General features: G+C 39.4%; 2 protein-coding genes across 4 annotated transcripts in view; one reads left to right on the top strand and one right to left on the bottom strand.

The window, feature by feature from the left end:
* LOC121377638 overlaps positions 1-16,419 on the bottom strand; it is a 70,473-nt gene extending 54,054 nt beyond the window's left edge. For 2 of the 3 annotated variants that reach the window (XM_041505706.1, XM_041505708.1), the window contains exons 1-2: positions 16,317-16,412; positions 8,597-8,643 (exon numbers count right to left, since the gene is read on the bottom strand). In XM_041505706.1, the coding sequence (XP_041361640.1) occupies positions 8,597-8,600 (4 nt within the window). In that variant the 5' untranslated portion in view covers positions 8,601-8,643; positions 16,317-16,412. Of the gene's footprint in view, positions 1-8,596; positions 8,644-16,316 lie in introns of all 3 variants that reach the window. The other variant, XM_041505707.1, reaches the window with a different exon arrangement.
* LOC121377639 (zinc finger MYM-type protein 2-like) lies at positions 805-3,587 on the top strand. The gene is made up of 4 exons (XM_041505709.1): positions 805-1,737; positions 2,126-2,375; positions 2,689-2,924; positions 3,097-3,587. The coding sequence occupies exons 1-3, from the start codon at positions 1,041-1,043 to the stop codon at positions 2,756-2,758; spliced, it is 1,017 nt and encodes a 338-aa protein (XP_041361643.1). The 5' UTR covers positions 805-1,040; the 3' UTR covers positions 2,759-2,924; positions 3,097-3,587.
* Positions 16,420-16,622: the final 203 nt, after the last annotated feature.

The raw sequence follows: 16,622 nt of genomic DNA, 5'->3' as shown, positions 1-16,622 counted from the left end.
AAAAAGATGGTTGTGGGGGAAAAGATAGGATAGGGCAAGCCCACCCCTAGGTTTCGCCAGTGCTAATAGATTTCCATCGCTTTGTATAAAACAGGAGAATGAAACCCTGCTCACCTCGTCAGAACCTGTCACTGTCTACCAACAAATCGGCATTTGATAACAGGGGCGTATCGTAGTCATACCGAAGCTAGAAAGATTTATTGTAGGTGTAATATGACGAAATCTGTTTAGGCAGACCCGTGTGCTGGAATTTTAGCAGGGAGGGGGTCTATAATATGCCAAACAAACTTTATAAAGGGGGTCAAGACATGCTCCCCTGGAAAATATATTGAAAAAAAAAAAGAGAAGAAAATATGCTTGAGCAAGGGGGGAGGGAGGGAGTCAACCCCCAAAACGCACCCCTTCACACGCACCTGTAAGGACACTTAGTAAATGATCAACGCCACGCGGCAAACAGAATCAAACCCGAAACATTGATTCACAAATCAATAAATTTATAAACATCCTTGTGAAAACAATAACTGTCACATTTCATTCACATAAGTTTACAAAATTCAAATGACATCCTGCAAGTATTTACAGACCAATCTATTTAAAAGACGCCGGCATTGTACTTTCAACGTAAACAAGCCATTTCGTATAGGATAACGCACGCCTCCGAGGTTATGGTTGGGATAGTAAAACCCGAGGGAAGAAAGGTTTGTGAAAGTAAGACCTGAGGGCGAAGCCCGAAGTCTTACTTTCACAAACCTGTCTTCCCTCGGGTTTTACTATCCCAACCATAACCAAGGAGAAGTGCGTTATCCAACATACAAATCGTTAATAAGTGTTGTTTATTCTGCGTTTTATGATAAAGCAATTTGTATTTGGAAAAAAAAAACCCAACAATCTTTCCCTCGTCGAAAAAATAGAACAGTCGACAGTTTCATTGAATTCACCTATGCACGTGCACGAGTTGGGTCAGCCCACATGTGTCGAGAGAAGTCACGTGACTATCACTGGAATTTCTCGTGCGGTACACCGCGTGGTCATATTCGCAAATGCAGTGGACTGTCATGGACCCAAGCGAAGATTTAGTTTTGAGTCAAGCGCTGGATTCATCTGAGAGTCTGCAACATTTACATGATGCAGATGACTTATTGTTAAGCCAAGCACTTGACGAAGTCTGCAAAGACGGTGAAGATGATGTTTTTCATTTTCGATTCAAAAAACCTTTAACGGAGTCTGAAATGAATGAAAAGTTGGATACACGTATTTCGAAGTCCACGAGGTACAAGTATGATTGGGTTCTAACCGTATTTAAAAGATGGCAGGATGAACGTAATAACAGGTCCATTACAGACAATTTACAAATTCCACGGGAGTGCCTGACTGGAGACATCGTCACAATGACTCCAAAGAATTTAAATATTGCTTTGAAATATTTTATCTTCGAAGTTAACAAACAAGATGGATCGGACTATCCTGCAGTTACTTTGTATGGTTTGTTCGGGACTATACAATCTTATTTGAAATGTCGAAATTCTGATTCCAACCTGTTTGAAGACGCCGCTTTTAAAGAAGCTAGAGCGGCCCTGGATGCGGTGATGAAGGAGCGGTCGGCGGCAGGACTGGGTGCGTCAACAAGAAAAAGAACAGAAGTTATAAGCGAAAGTGAAGAAAACATGCTTTGGGATAAGGGTCTTCTAGGAGATAACACCCCCCAACAACTGCTGGACATGATCCTTTACTTGACAGGTAAGTAAGGATGCTAGTAGCATTGTGTATGTGTACTGTTGGGGGTGTGGTGGTATTGTTTCTGTGTGTGTTTTGTTTTGTTTTTAATTCAAACAGTATTGTTAGGCGCGGATCCAGATGGTCTGAGGCTTTTCACCCCCCTCTTTACTCCCTGAATTTATTTTTTTCCATTTTCGTCCCCCCCCCCCCCCATTTGTTCTAATGTACAAGTAGTTGTCAACACCCCACAACCGCTTGTTGCGGACCCCCCCCCCCCCCCCCCCCCACACACACACACACACACCGCTGGTTAAAAAATAAATTAATTTAAAAACAATCTGTCGGTTGGGTTATAGTCAGAATATGCCACTTTATATATATCTATCGAGATGAACGTTTTGTTTGACAGCACTGCACTTTTCACTCCGAGGGGGAAGCGAGCATCGCCAATTACGTCTTTTAAAGAATCCCCAGATAAGTGGACCCTTTGTGGACACATGTGGTCGGTCGTATTTGCTATACAAGGAGGATGCATCAAAAAGCAACCAGGGAGGTATAAAGCACCGGAAAGTACTACCCAAGGAGGTTCGAGCCTATGACAACCCATCGAATCCATCAAGATGCTACGTTAGACTGTTTACCAAATACAAGAAATACTGGTACGTTTAATTTCACTTAAAATTAATAGCGGAGAAACTTAATGAAGCTCACCCATTTGCAGGTGTAAGTTAAAAACAAAGAAAAAGAAAAACACTTGATAATTTGAATGAGTGGCACACTTTATACATTGTCTTGGTACTTTACGATTGGTGCTTTGGTTTATTTTTGTTTGTTTTAAGTAAACAAAATGTTTGATTCTTGACTAAATTAGTAAAGGTTATCTGCACAAAATTCGATTTTGTACATTTTCAAAGGGTAACACATTTTATAAATGTTAATATTAATGAAAGAATTACTACAATTTAATTTTAGTCAGACTGTTGCACAGAAATGTGACGCATTTTACTTCACTCCACTGAAAAATGTGAAAAAAGATGCATAGTTTTCATCCATTCCCGTGGGTCACAACACACTGCAGGCGACAGTAAAGAGACTTTGTGAAGCAGCAGGGATAACTGGAAGGAAGACCAACCACTCGTTGAGGGCCACATCAGCAACACGGCTGTTTCAGGCGAACATCGATGAACAACTCATTTGTGAACAAACTGGTATATATATTATCTGTGGAATTCTTTGCACAGAATGTCAGTGATTAAAGCTCGCGGTAGGGTTGAAGTGTACTGTTGATATATTTTGATTTTTAAAAAAAAAAAAAAAAAAAAAAAAAAACATTCAAACATATTGTTTGCCTATAAGTATGTTATAATTCTATAATTTCAGGTCATCGCAGTGATGCTGTTCGCACATATAAACGTCCTTCAGACCGACAAAAGGCAGAGGTGTCTGACTTTTTGTATGTTGACACAAAGAACATGCATACGGTCCTGCAGCCAAAGTCGGCCTCACAGATCCGTGCACAGGTCCCACCGGCAGCTACAGAGACAAATCCACAAGTTCCACCGGCAGCTACAAAGACACCTCCACGGGTCCCACCGGCAGCTACATACAAAAATCCGCAAGTTCCACCGGCAGTTACAAAGACACCTCCACAGGTCCCACCGGCAGCTACAGACACAAATCCACAAGTTCCACCGGCAGTTACAAAGACACCTCCACATGTCCCACCGGCAGCTACAGAGATGGTTCCACATGTCACACCGGCATCTACAGAGACAACTCCACAGGCACATGGTTCTACAAAGGATCATTCTGACACAGAATCCAAACATTATACTGTCATTTTTAATTTCCATTAAAATAAATAGTTAAAACGTGTTTGCTTGATTATTTATTTTCAAGTTAAAACTGGGTAATGTTTTCATTTTATACTCTAGTTTAAAGGGTAAAACCTGTGACTAGGTTTTACTTCTGTGGTAAAACCTGACTTGGAGGTTTTACTTCTGTGGTAAAACCTGTGGTCGAGGTTTTACTTCTGTGGTAAAACCTGTGGTCGAGGTTTTACTTCTGTGGTAAAACCTGCGTTGGAGGTTTTACTTCTGTGGTAAAACCTGTGACTAGGTTTTACTTCTGTGGTAAAACCTTCAATGAAGTTTTACCTAGAATATAATCATCATCCAATAGCATAGGGGTAATTCGGGATAGGTTTGTATTAGGAAATATTGACCTTTGACCAGCTCTGTTTTCGGAATGTCGCGCATGCGCAGTTTGGAACTCCGAAGTTATATTGACGTCTGACATCTCAACGCCATCTAGTTCCCCTTAACGAGCACCCAGGACAGACATGCGCTACAACAGCTTGTTCTGAATGTGCACGTTAAACACTGAAATGACCTGACCTGACGTCGGATATTACCGACCTCGGTGGTGTTGTAGTTACCAGTGGTAAGTACAGGGTTCGCAGCCCACTACCGACTCCCACTCAGAGCGAGTTTTAAAGGTCCACAATTATGGCACATTGTATATAAAACAAATACATAAACATTACAGTATTAAAAAATAAAAAAACAAAATACCATCAAAGTTGTTAATAAAGTGACTTTTTGTAAAACGCTTAGGAAAACCCCCCACTGCTCAGTCGATGAGACCTGTTTTGTAGAATCCGGCCTTCTGTTAGCAGGTCAACATGCCGACAGCAGAAAAGGATTTTTCGAAAAACAGCCGATTCTTAACGGACGCTAGTTTGGACATTTTAGTCTCATAACATTTGTACATCTACTCGAATGGTATCTCGATTGGCGAGGAAGTGGTATATAAGTTACCTACCTACCTGTGAGAAGGAGGACACACGTTCAGTCCCGACTTTTTTAAAATGGGATATAAACATTTGACTGTAATAAAAATATGTGTTCAGATCAGAACGCATTTAAAACAAGAAGCAGAATAAATAGCATTATTTTATTGATTAATATCACATACAACAGAGATCTGAATTTATTGTTTTAGACAGATCGGTATGATGCAATGCAGGTATGAACGCATACAAATAATAATACTTTACTACAGGTGTGCGGAATGCAAAACTGTATTAACGTGCCCATATCCAATGAAGTTTCAGGCACGCCTACCCCGGACTTAGCCTCCGATTTCGCCAGTGACCAATTCCGGGGCAGGATGGGGAGGGTAAGTTTGAGATGGGCGGAATTTGGAAAATTGTGTAAAGTCGAGAATAACCAAGTCTGGTTAAAAATTAAGGCCAAACAAAACAATTGACTGCTCATCCAAAATTGAAGGTGATTGGAGCAATTTAGACGGACTGCCAAAAGTAAAGGGTGCCAGACTATTTACAAAAAAAAAAAAAAAGTTTTTGAAATGGCGGCCCAAACATTTAAAGTCTGACTAAGTCTATACTCACAGAGGAAGAGGATGTTGGCAGGAGGATTGGTAGGAAAGTTGTCTACGGCGATGTTATGAAATCCTGGAAGACGTAATGTGGAAGTTATCTTCCCAATTCGCTACGTAGATCGATGACTTGCCAATGAGAATCTTTATCATCCTGTGGATACATGCAGTTGCGCTGTCCATCTGAGCAACGAGCAGGCCTGGTCTATAGATTCCCTCATGGCGGTAGGTCACGATGAGACCAGGAGTCTTAGCATCGCGCACCGTGTGGTGGATGGCGAAGTCTTCTCCTCCGTATGGTGTGGGCAGCAGTTTAAAGTACCTTTCCTTTAGACCCGGCTGTAACTCCGAGACGTCGTCGGTAATGTTGGGCGGGGTGACGCAACTTGGCTGTCTGTAGGTCTCAGCGAGTAGACGAGTCGCTCGCACCCTGTTGTCGTTCGGGAGGCCTGTCCCTGTCCTGACTTTCAGTTGGCGGAGTGGTGGCCTTCCGTTTTGCAACGGCCGCTTGACGGGCCGGCTCGACAGGTGGTTTCTTCTGCTGAACAGAAGTTGCAGCTGGAGCCGTTGGAGAATCCTGGATCGGGCTGGCTGGGGAGTCGACCACCACAACGTGTGGGAATGCAGCTGGCTTGGCAGGCTTGTCGGGTCGGGTCTGGGGCAGCGACGCAGAAGGAATCGCCGCTGACACTTGAGTTGCCGGCTTTGCCCCACCCACCCCTGGCCGCTGGCGCGCGCGGCCTCTTTCTGGATCCGGTCCTCCTCCTCTTCTTCTTGGTTTTGCCGTACACTAGGGTCACGATTGTACGCGACTTTGCACGCGACTTTTATTTCATAACACTTTCTGTGGTGTCCTAATTACTGGGGAAATGCCGTCATTGTTTAAACGGTGACCACTGGCCGACAGTAGAGGTATGATCGCATGCTGGTGTAGACAGTAGGGGCAAGATTGCGTGCCTGTGTAGACGGAGCTAATTACTGCATGGCTCGTTCTTTTGTTCTTGAATTTGCATCCGAAGTCCGGAATAGAAGGCGAGCGCGCGTGTGTATGCGTGTGTGCGTGTCTCTCTCTCTCTATACACACACACACACACACACACACAGTGCGTGTGTGTATATATATATATACAAACTTTGTGTGTGTGTGTGTGTGTGTGTATATATATATATACACACACGCACACATACACGCACACACGCACAGAAAGTTTGTATTTGATTATGAAATACAAGCCCCATACTTTTTTCGTTCTAGGCTTGGTACCCTCCACTGGCGTAGGCAGGATTTTATATTGGGATTGGGGCGTGTGTGCGTGTCTCTCTCTCTATATATATACACACATACACACACACACACACAGTGTTTTCATGTTATGCCGGTTAGTGTGTCACGGGGTCACGCGACTTAGCTCTTGGATTCGACGGGCGTTTTGGCAAGCGATGGGACTTTTTATTGCGAATATATTAAAAACGAGTAAATCTTTTTAAATTTATTTTATTGATACTTATATATATATTGTAAAAGGTATACGTAGATATCAAACAATAGTGAATTACGTTTTTGATAAACGTGGACCTTTAAAGACTTAATGGGTAGGTGTAAGACCACTACACCCTCTTCTCTCTCACTAACCACGAACCACTAACAACTAACCCACTGTCCTGGCCAGACATTCCAGATCGCTGAGGTGTGTGCCCAGGACAGCGTGTTATATCCTTAACTGGACATAAGTACGAACATAAGTTCAAATGATATGTCGGGACATTATGGTTAAGAACCACAAATTAAATATAATGAGATAGAAATACCGATGCCCCGATACCATGGACTACTACCGAAAAACGAAACATTCAGGGGTCTTTTATATGTACTTTGATATATCAATGGTTGTGAAGGGAAAAGATCGAAATAGCTACACAGTGAGTGATAATGCACATAAATATTGTTTTCTAATAGGTTTGATTTTGTTAACAATGAACATTATTAGCTAGGTATGTAGAATTTGATAGGTAATACCATAAATTGAATAAATCTAGTTTGGCTTGTGAAAAGAAAAACAAAACTTTTATTAAATAACAAAACATTTCAAATTTTATGTTGAAGAACTTATTAAAGGGACACGCCCTAGTTACGGCTAGTTGTTAACCATTACGGCGTTGTTTTTCGCTATTAAACCCATTTTTTCACAAATAAAATTGCACTTTACTCACTGTTTATTATTTAGAATATACATTTCCATTCACCTGAAGTGTTTTTTGGTAATCCTGGTTTTTGTAATACCACAAAATGCATTTTTCGTATTTCTTAAAAACGGACGCACGTTTGAGAAAAAACCGTTGAGCAGACAAGGTCTAATCTATTTTTAGACGGGATATTTCCATTTCAATGTCACAGACGTTGGTATACCACGTGACCGTTATCATTTTGGTTCGGTTTGTTTTCTCGTGCACGGTTCGCGCAATCAACATCCGATTTGTTGTTGTTTATTTGTGAGATTTTTCTTCACAGTTCGTGAACATTTTCAGTAACAATAAAGTTCAGACAAGTAAGTGTCTCAATACAAAACGTTACAAACCCTTAAAACCAATAATTTTGCTAAGTCTTACGATATCTGGAGAGGGGATACAACCAGGACAGAACAGTTGGAACATGTCCAGGAGAGGTGAAAAGAACGCACCCCAAGTCTGTGCGCACTCTGTGAAATTTGTCGTGACGTAGGAATTGTTGTGCTTCGAGCGACATCTACCGGTGACATCAGAATACTAACTTTCAAAATTATTTCAAGCAATTGGGACATGGGGATTCCCATGGTATTTATCGATATAAAACCTGCTTTTTCACTCCATTTGATAAAAACGTGATCTAAGTGTGTTACAGGTTTGTAGATTAACCAAATTATAATTTATTTTCGCTGGATGGAACTAGGGTGTGCGACTTTAAGAAAAAGTTACAAACAATAATAAATTAATAATAATAATAATAATAATAATAATAATAAAATAACGAATTAATAATAATAATAAAATACTACAACATTATTACTACTACTAGTATTACTATTACTAGTAGTAGTAGTAGTAGTAGTAGTAATAGTAGTAGTAGTAGTAGTAGTAGTAGTAGTAGTAGTAGTAGTAGTAGTAGTAGTAGTAAGTTGAAGCAAAAACAAACAAAAAAGCACACAAAACAACATTTCATTTCAATTTATGTTCGTGCTTATAATCTAATTAAGGTTCACGCACGCTGTCCTGGGCGCACACTTCCGCTATCTGGGCTGTCATTCCAAGACAGTGGGTTAGTGGTTAGTAAGAGAGAAGAGGTTTTAGTGGCCTTACATCTACCCACTGAGCCCTTAAGAACTCGTTCTGGATTGGAGCCGGTACCGGGCTGAGAACCCAGTGCCTACTAATCTGTAGTCCGATGGCTTAACCACTGCGCCACCGATATTGCTGAACATAATATATTTAAAACAACAATACTCACCCATAGTTGAGAATGTTATCTACTCACAGTCAGAAAGTATAGTTTTCCTAACAAAAAGCAAGAATGAAAGCATATTCAAATTTACAATTTACAGGTTGATAAACTACTGAATGGGCGGGGACGTAGCTCAATGGTAAAAAGCTTGCCTGATGCGCGGTCAGTCTAGGATCGACGCCCCTCAGTGTCCGCAATGGGCTATTTCTCGTTCCCACCAGTGTACCACGACTGGTATGTCAAATGTCGTGGTATGGGATAATAATAGTAAACATTTACTGTGGTCGCTTAATACTGGGCTGCGTTCAGCCAGACCGAGCGGAAAAACGTCCGCTAGACTGGTTTAGGCGCCTCGCGTTAAATCAAATGGTCACGTCGGGAACCAACCAAATAGTTCGCGAACGTTAGCGAAACGTTTGCTGGCTGAACGAGGGCAGATATTTTAGCGATTTGGGATCTGATTTAGGTGGCCGCTGACTGCGTTAGACAGGTGACCGCATATTACAGTGCATTTACATTAAAAAAATCGTATGGGAGGGAAAATAGTGGCAGCTTAAGACAGGTGACGCACTGACCGCTGATTAGAGGTGGTCGCTAGGACAGGTTTGACTAATTCATATAATTTCACATGATTTGACATATAATAGCTGCCTCCTTTCCCAGATGTTTTGGTTTTTTGTGGTTTGTTTGTTTGTTTGTTTGTTATTATTAGCAATGATCTGGAATAAGATGGTTCAACACAGGGTCCGAGGAGAGTATTTGACGGGGAGGGTGAGGGGGTTACATGGGGTTTGAAGGACCTTTAGGCATGCTCCCTCCATATACTTTGGACTTTTCTGTACAGCAGTCTCAGTCGGAGAACAATGACGGAGGAAATGCGGGTGAGAGGGCAAGGGCGCGCCCCTGCCCGTTCCACGCCCATGTATGCGTCAATGTCATCTTCTTTTAAAATCTGGTTGTTTCACATTCCATAGTTTGCACATGCATCACGCAGTTGCCCCGTACATGTGCGTGGGGTGTCATTCTCGATTTTGACAATTTCCAGGAAGGTCGATTGATCACTGTGGAACATTATTTCTGTCAATCTTTTTTCATTCTGTTGATCATATACTTGTTATTGTTTTGTTTTTAGTAATTTTTATTGTTTGAATTTGCAATTTACTGATAAAAAACCCGTCAACTTTCAAATTTCACCCCAATCGTCCTTCAAGATCTTTGGTGATCTTTGAAATACTGAACTACCGGTTGTAATGTTTGACCAATTAATTCACTATTATCATATAACCATTCCCCACAGACAATATACCTTACAATTTTGGAAATTGTAAATTCTTATGAGAGTTCCCCTACTTTTTTTGAAGAATATATATATATATATATATATATATATATATACGCACGCACACACACACGCACACACACTGGTGGCACCTACGTCTGCGCACCTAAGCATTTGTGTTATATTTTAAAGTTAAAATCTTTCTTTAAAAATATTTGTTTCACCGCCACAATACAATGGAACAATAAACATGTTACTATTGAAAGTTATTTTACTTTTAATGTCTTTTAAACTCAAGTAATGAGCAAATTTTTAGTGGGACCCCCCACCCCACCTGTATTTACTGGCCTGCATGACGGCACATAAGTCTGCGCAGCAAACATTAAAACAACCACTTCTGTCGCTAATGTTTACAGAAAGAGCAACAAATAATGGATCCGACTTTTTGTAAGTTCTAAACAACAAACACTTCCTGTTATAGTCTGTTTCCGAAAAAAAATAAAAAATTATGCAAGTGAGATAAATATAAATGGTGTTCCATGCTCCTTAGTTTGGACAACACAAAATGAAAATATAAAAAAAGCCAATGTCAAAAATTTTGATCATTATTCAACAAATGTTTTCTGTTATTAACTGTGTAAATGATCACAAATAGTGTTCGTTACATATAGGACAATCAATGATACTTTTGTAACTAGACTATAGCTAAAATAGGCCATGCTGTAAGTGCAAGCCATGCTGTGAGTGCAAGTTCAAAGCCTGGCATTCCCAGTCTGGAGCTCCAAGTGGTAAGACGTGTTTGTTTCGCTTGTGCACACTGCACGTGCTTTCGTGTGCTCGACTTGGGGGTCCTTCATTTCGTTGTTTTTGTCAGCGAAATGAAGTTTTCTACTGGGATGTATGCGGCCATTGGAACTGATTGAACGCTGGAACGCTTCTCGTTTCGACAGCCTGCACCACCAGGTTGGATTCTTTTTTATCGAGATTCCTTGCCTCCACGTCATTTCTCCGTCTGACTGTCGACCGTTTTTTTCGTGACTCGTATGACGGCCATTCTGCAGAACGCCACGGTTATTCGTGTTTAGTCTCTACATGTCCGAGCCTGTCCTAGCAGCACTGGAAGATTGACCGCCCCACTCTAAGAAGAAATAGGAAGCGGGGTCGGCCCCTACTACTCTTTTTCTAGACTTTACCTTGCTTTATAGTGATACCATCTCGTATCCTCCGGAGTCGGGCCCGTCCACATCACTATACCAACCCATGACGACTGGACTATACCCTAGTCTGATACTCTCTCTCTCTCTCTCTCGTTCAGACGGATCCGGCTTCTCAAGATCTGTATTTCAGCACAGCACTACACCTTCAACGTCTATCGACTGTCAATCTAGGGGTTTTCTTGACGGGATGCAACCCATCTCCTCCCTTTTAAGCTGTGCACCCAAACGGCCTTAATGAGGCCACTCGCGTGGACATATCGATCGGACTTTAAACTTTTAGATCGGCGTTCAAAATTTTATGTCGAAATTACTTCCGTTTTTTAAATATTATTAAACAGTCCGATCCTCTCTTCTTTCTCTTATTTAATTTTGGACTGTCCTTCTAAAATGCTCCAAATTATATAAATATTCGGCCGAGCAGTCAATTCTTTTTTATTTTTGGCTTGTAACCTTTTAATTTGTTTTAATTTTTTTATAACTTTTTTATTAATTGCTATTTTCAAAATTCTGCCCATTTTCACCCCCCCCCCCCCCCCCCCCCCCTCCTTCCATCCCGAGTCAGGCCACCCATCTTATCGGAGGTCGGACTCGGGATGGGCGTGTTCGAAACCCTAGTGGTATATGGGCACGTTAAACTAGTTATCATCATCATCATCATCAAAGACTGGGCAGCCATATTGCGTTGTGTCACTCGGAGATAAATTCAAAGTATGCTTGGATGTTTACGTTAACAAATAAAATAAAACATTTGTTTCATTTACGGATTCATAAATTACAGTAATTTATGTATTGAAATTTCTATGTAAACTTGTGTAAGTTGATATCCTTGGTTAATCATTACATCGGTGACAGACACGTGTTGACAGGTGATACAAAAACACGTTGTCGAGGCTGGCAAATTAGTGTTATGGTAGTGCATTAATTCAGATTTTATTTTTGTTCAATCAAATTGTTATCTATCAGTTTTATACATATATTCACAATCAAGATGTGTTGTTTTGACCATTGTTTTATGGATTAGGCAAAAAAAAAAAATAGGTGTGTTTCCGGTCGACCGACCGTCCCTAGTTTTACCCCCCCGACCCTAATTTTTCTTTAAAAAAAATAATAATAAAAAAAAAAAGAAATAAAAAAAAAAAAGTAAAAATAAAAGAGGACAACATCACCAAACAAGAGTATTTCCTTCCTTGCACATTGTTTACGTACTATTATACGATACATTTTGCACATGTAATTCCCTTCCGAAAAACATCGAGAAATTATGGAAAAGCTTTTGTAATAGAGTTCCTTCCCCTGATTAGCTACCACCGAACAGCTTGGTCGGTCACGGAAGTAACCGAATGTACGAACATAGCGTTGGTACAGGTTATTTCGATTAAATATAATCGTATCAATTCAGCTTAATTCTCGTCTTCACTTAAATCAACATGTCTTATTATTAATGCATCTCAAATGTTTGCAGAAAGTATTTAAATTAAGAACAACGAAATTAATACAAATGTCCCATTAATTTAAGGAAATACACAAACAGTGCATACCAGTACTACTACTACTACAACAACGACAACGACAACGACAACAACAATAACAATAATGACAATGATGATAAATAATAATAATAATAATAATAATAATTATTATTATTATTATTATTATTATTATGATAGTATTCAATTTAAAAAAAAAAAAAAAAAAAAAAACCTACCTACCTACCCTAAATTTTTGGGGGATGCAATCGGAAACACACCTATTATTTTTTTTGGCCTTAAATTAATTGTTGTTTGTTTGTTTACAAACATACTCCAACACTTGTTTCAAGACGTAATGTAACGTCATTAACATGCGCAGACCTTTGTGCCGCGCAGACTAAGGTGACATGAGTGTATAATATCGTCAACGTCCCTAACTGCGTTATGCTTCAAATCCCGTTCACTTTGTTTTCTCGTGTTCTGTTCGCGCAGTCGACATCCGATTTGTTGTCATTAGCGATGTATGAGGTTTGTCTTCGGAGTTCAGAAACATTTTCATAAACAATAAAGTTCAGAAAAGTAAGTATCTAACTACAAAACTTTACAAACCCCTAAAACCATTAATTTTACTAAGTCATTTTTGTTTATTCCTTAAAATTACCGATATCGGGTCCACATGACTCGCAGACATTGACTTAAAATGGAGGAAGATGAATTAACATTCGGTGCGTGTCACATGACCTCACACGTGCCAGATCAACAAGGCCAAAGCATTTAACTTTTACGATTTTTAAGACTCCTATTGTCAGAATTTGTTTTCAATTATTATATTCGATCTGTAAAAGGTATGCTACATTTTTATGCCTCAGTTGTATTGAATAGTATTCATAATCCATTCATAACCATTATAAATAGTTTTGATGTATAAATTGTGTTAATTATGAATAAATTCATTAAAAAAAAAGAAGATATTTTACAAACTATTCACTGGCATAAACGTAATGCCTATCAGTACTGACATCAAGTATTAGCGATATGTGTTGATAAAACGCGGACCGGACCAGAACGCTGACAAATTGAATTTTTCCTTTTAAAAAAATATTAAAGCGGCAGTATCCGGAATATTTTTATTATTTAAGCATATAGAACAGAAAATCCAATTACGTTTGGTGCATATATGACGCCGCACTCCGCATTGGTTTCACTACGCTGGCTTATCCAGGTCAAAAACAAAGTCAGTATTTCGAAAGTGGGACACTTTTGACGGGCTCCTACCGATCTCGGTTTTCATTGGCTTATCACAAGTGTGGAGATCACGTGAGATTTCGTAATTTGTTAACAAATTTAACTGTCTTGATTGAGGGGTCGTCTCATATCTCCAGAACATATTTATATCCATAGAGGTATGGTACAACGCCTTTCCAGGGGTTGGTGGGTGGGGGATTTGCCTTGAAATTTTGACAGTGGCCAGCTGTTGGCATACGCGTTACATGTAAGGGGGTGTTAATAATTACGTAACGCTCTAGGGGTAGAGGAAGAGGGTACTGTGTTCGATTTACGTAGCATTTTTCAAGACTACATGTTATTTTTATTCATTACTTAGACCTAAAAAGGTGTTTTTTTGGAAATGCGCGGTCAGTCTAGGATCGATCCCCATCGGCGGGTATATAAAAGAACACGGTATGTGATATCCTGTCTGTGGGATGGTACATATAAACGATCCCTTGCTAAAAACAAATGTAGCAGGTTTCCAAGGCGCGTGTGCAGGGATTTCAGCGGGGTTGGGGTTATAGACTGTGTTGAGCGAAGTTTATATGGGGACATGCTCCCCCAGAAAATACATTTCATTTTTTAAAAGCTTTTCGACCTCCAATACCCTCCCCCTGCACATGCACCCGATTCGTCTCTAAGATTATATGTCAAAATTACCAAATGTTAGACATCCAACAGCAGATGGAAGGAAGGATAGGATATGTTTTATTTAACGACACACTAAACTCATTTTATTTACGGTTGTATGGCGTCGGATGATTAGTAAATCAATATGCTCTAACTTTGATGTCGTTAAACACACACACCCCCCCACCCCTAACTTTAATACCCTTTCCAAACGAAAGAATATTTATTTGAATTTGTCGATTTTAACACGTAAAATTAAGAAGTGAAAACGTTCATTGTCTACTTTAGTATATTTTATTTTTAAAATATATACATGATTAATGTGTTACTAGTATACAAACTAAACTTTAAAAGTTCTACTAACACTTTATAAAATATTAATTCTGAAATAGGAAGGTACGATTGTCGATAATACGTTGTCAAGATCAAACCGGTTTTAACGAAAGACTAGTACCGTATCTTCAACCGAACGTTCTTCGTACAGCGCAAGATTTTTCTTTTAATTTTTTTAGACGAACCCTACAATTTGAAATCGGCAAACGCACATGTTTACTGAAACTGACACCTAAACGTGTACATCCCCAAAATTAAAAATGTTGATCGACATTTTTCATTTTCAAGAAAAGTGTACGCTGGCCCGTACCCCCCCCCCCCCCCCCCCCCCCCCCCCCCCCCCCCAACCACAAAAACACGTTGTCGAGGCTGGCAAATTTGTTTTAGTGCATTAATTCTTCTTCTTTTTTTCAATCAAATTGTTATCTATCAGTTTTATACATATATTCACAATCAAGATGTGTTGTTTTGACCATTCTTTTATGGATTAAATTAACGTAGGGGTCTTTTATGAAAATAGGGGAATTAATTCCTACAGAAGCGATTTTTGGTGTATGCAATATATAGGGTGTCTTACATAACATAGTAAAAGTCCACCACAGTCTTCCGATGCTAAATGTGTTTTTGTGGGGTAAAAAGTTGAAACATTTAAATGAAACTGCAAATTTCTGGAATCCACCCATAACTTCATCCCTATTTGTCTGAGGAAGTTAAAAATTGCTATGAATGTATAAATGTAAATTGCCCAAAGATTAGACACATTATCGTTTTCGAAAAAAATTACGATACTTTTTGCAAACGCATACGCCTGAACGCAGTTAGAAACATCGCACTCTTTCCTGTTTACCGGAGGGTGTTTCACTTTTTGTTTATTAGAATGGATTTGTTTTACATCCACATTGCTGATATTTTACGTTAGTTGATTGCATCTATTTTGTTTCACGTATCGTAGCTGAAAAATGTAGAATAATATTTCCATAAATATCGTAGCCTATTCGTGTTTTTGACGTTAGGTGAACGCAGTTTGGGACGTCGATAGTATGTATCTTTCGAAAATGTATAAAAAGCAGCACAATCCACTCTACGACCCCTCTGGTGACCACAAATACTGAGAGAACAAAAGTTGCGACCGATTCTGAATTGTTAGAAGAAAAAACAAATTCACATCCCATGTTAATCAATGGGCAAAAATGCTTTGTTTACAGCGCCAAGCCTCGTTTTCATTTAGTAATGCAGGTGGCGCTACAGACTCTGTGAAATATTTAGGAGGCTAATCTTTACCATTATTTGTTACTTATTCATTAATATAGAGAGAGAAAAAAACAAAACAAAACCCACACACCCCAAAAACGAGAAATATAACCTCGCGATAGTGTTAGTTATTTATTTTATTTTTTTGAACTTCTTCAACAAAATGACACCCCGCTGTGACTGTCATTTTTATCACTTAGAACGAAAAATGGTTGTAAACGAAATGGAAATGGAAACACCCATATATATATATATATATATAAATAAATAATACTGACAATGGACTGTGTTCGACGTTCTGGTTTCACAAAATATTCCTCAAAACACACCTCCAAACTGCTTCGCCTATCCACCCTGTTACTGTGTTAGCAGATGCTTTTAACGCAATGACGTCACTCTGACGGGGATTTTTTTTTTTTTTTTTTTAAAGCAGATACCAGGGTCAATTCAGCAAGGCCTGGGGGCACAATCTCTAGGGCAGGAGTAAGGGGTACACTATTTTAGTGGGAAGCACATGCCATATTTATATTTTTATTTATTAAGAATAGGATAAAAAATATTTTTAAAAAACCCACTCATACGGG

This window comes from Gigantopelta aegis, chromosome 7 (assembly GCF_016097555.1).
Source record: "Gigantopelta aegis isolate Gae_Host chromosome 7, Gae_host_genome, whole genome shotgun sequence".
In the NCBI taxonomy this organism is placed as follows: Eukaryota; Metazoa; Mollusca; class Gastropoda; order Neomphalida; family Peltospiridae; genus Gigantopelta; species Gigantopelta aegis.
This window is presented reverse-complemented; position numbering and strand designations above follow the sequence as displayed.

Bases quoted from the DNA above. Each gene is read 5' to 3' on its own strand.
- LOC121377639 (XM_041505709.1), top strand. From the start codon at position 1,041: ATGCAGTGGACTGTCATGGACCCAAGCGAAGATTTAGTTTTGAGTCAA. The intron at 1,738-2,125 runs GTAAGTAAGGAT...TTTGTTTGACAG, and splicing joins CATGATCCTTTACTTGACAG to CACTGCACTTTTCACTCCGA. The intron at 2,376-2,688 runs GTACGTTTAATT...ATTTAATTTTAG, and splicing joins ACCAAATACAAGAAATACTG to TCAGACTGTTGCACAGAAAT.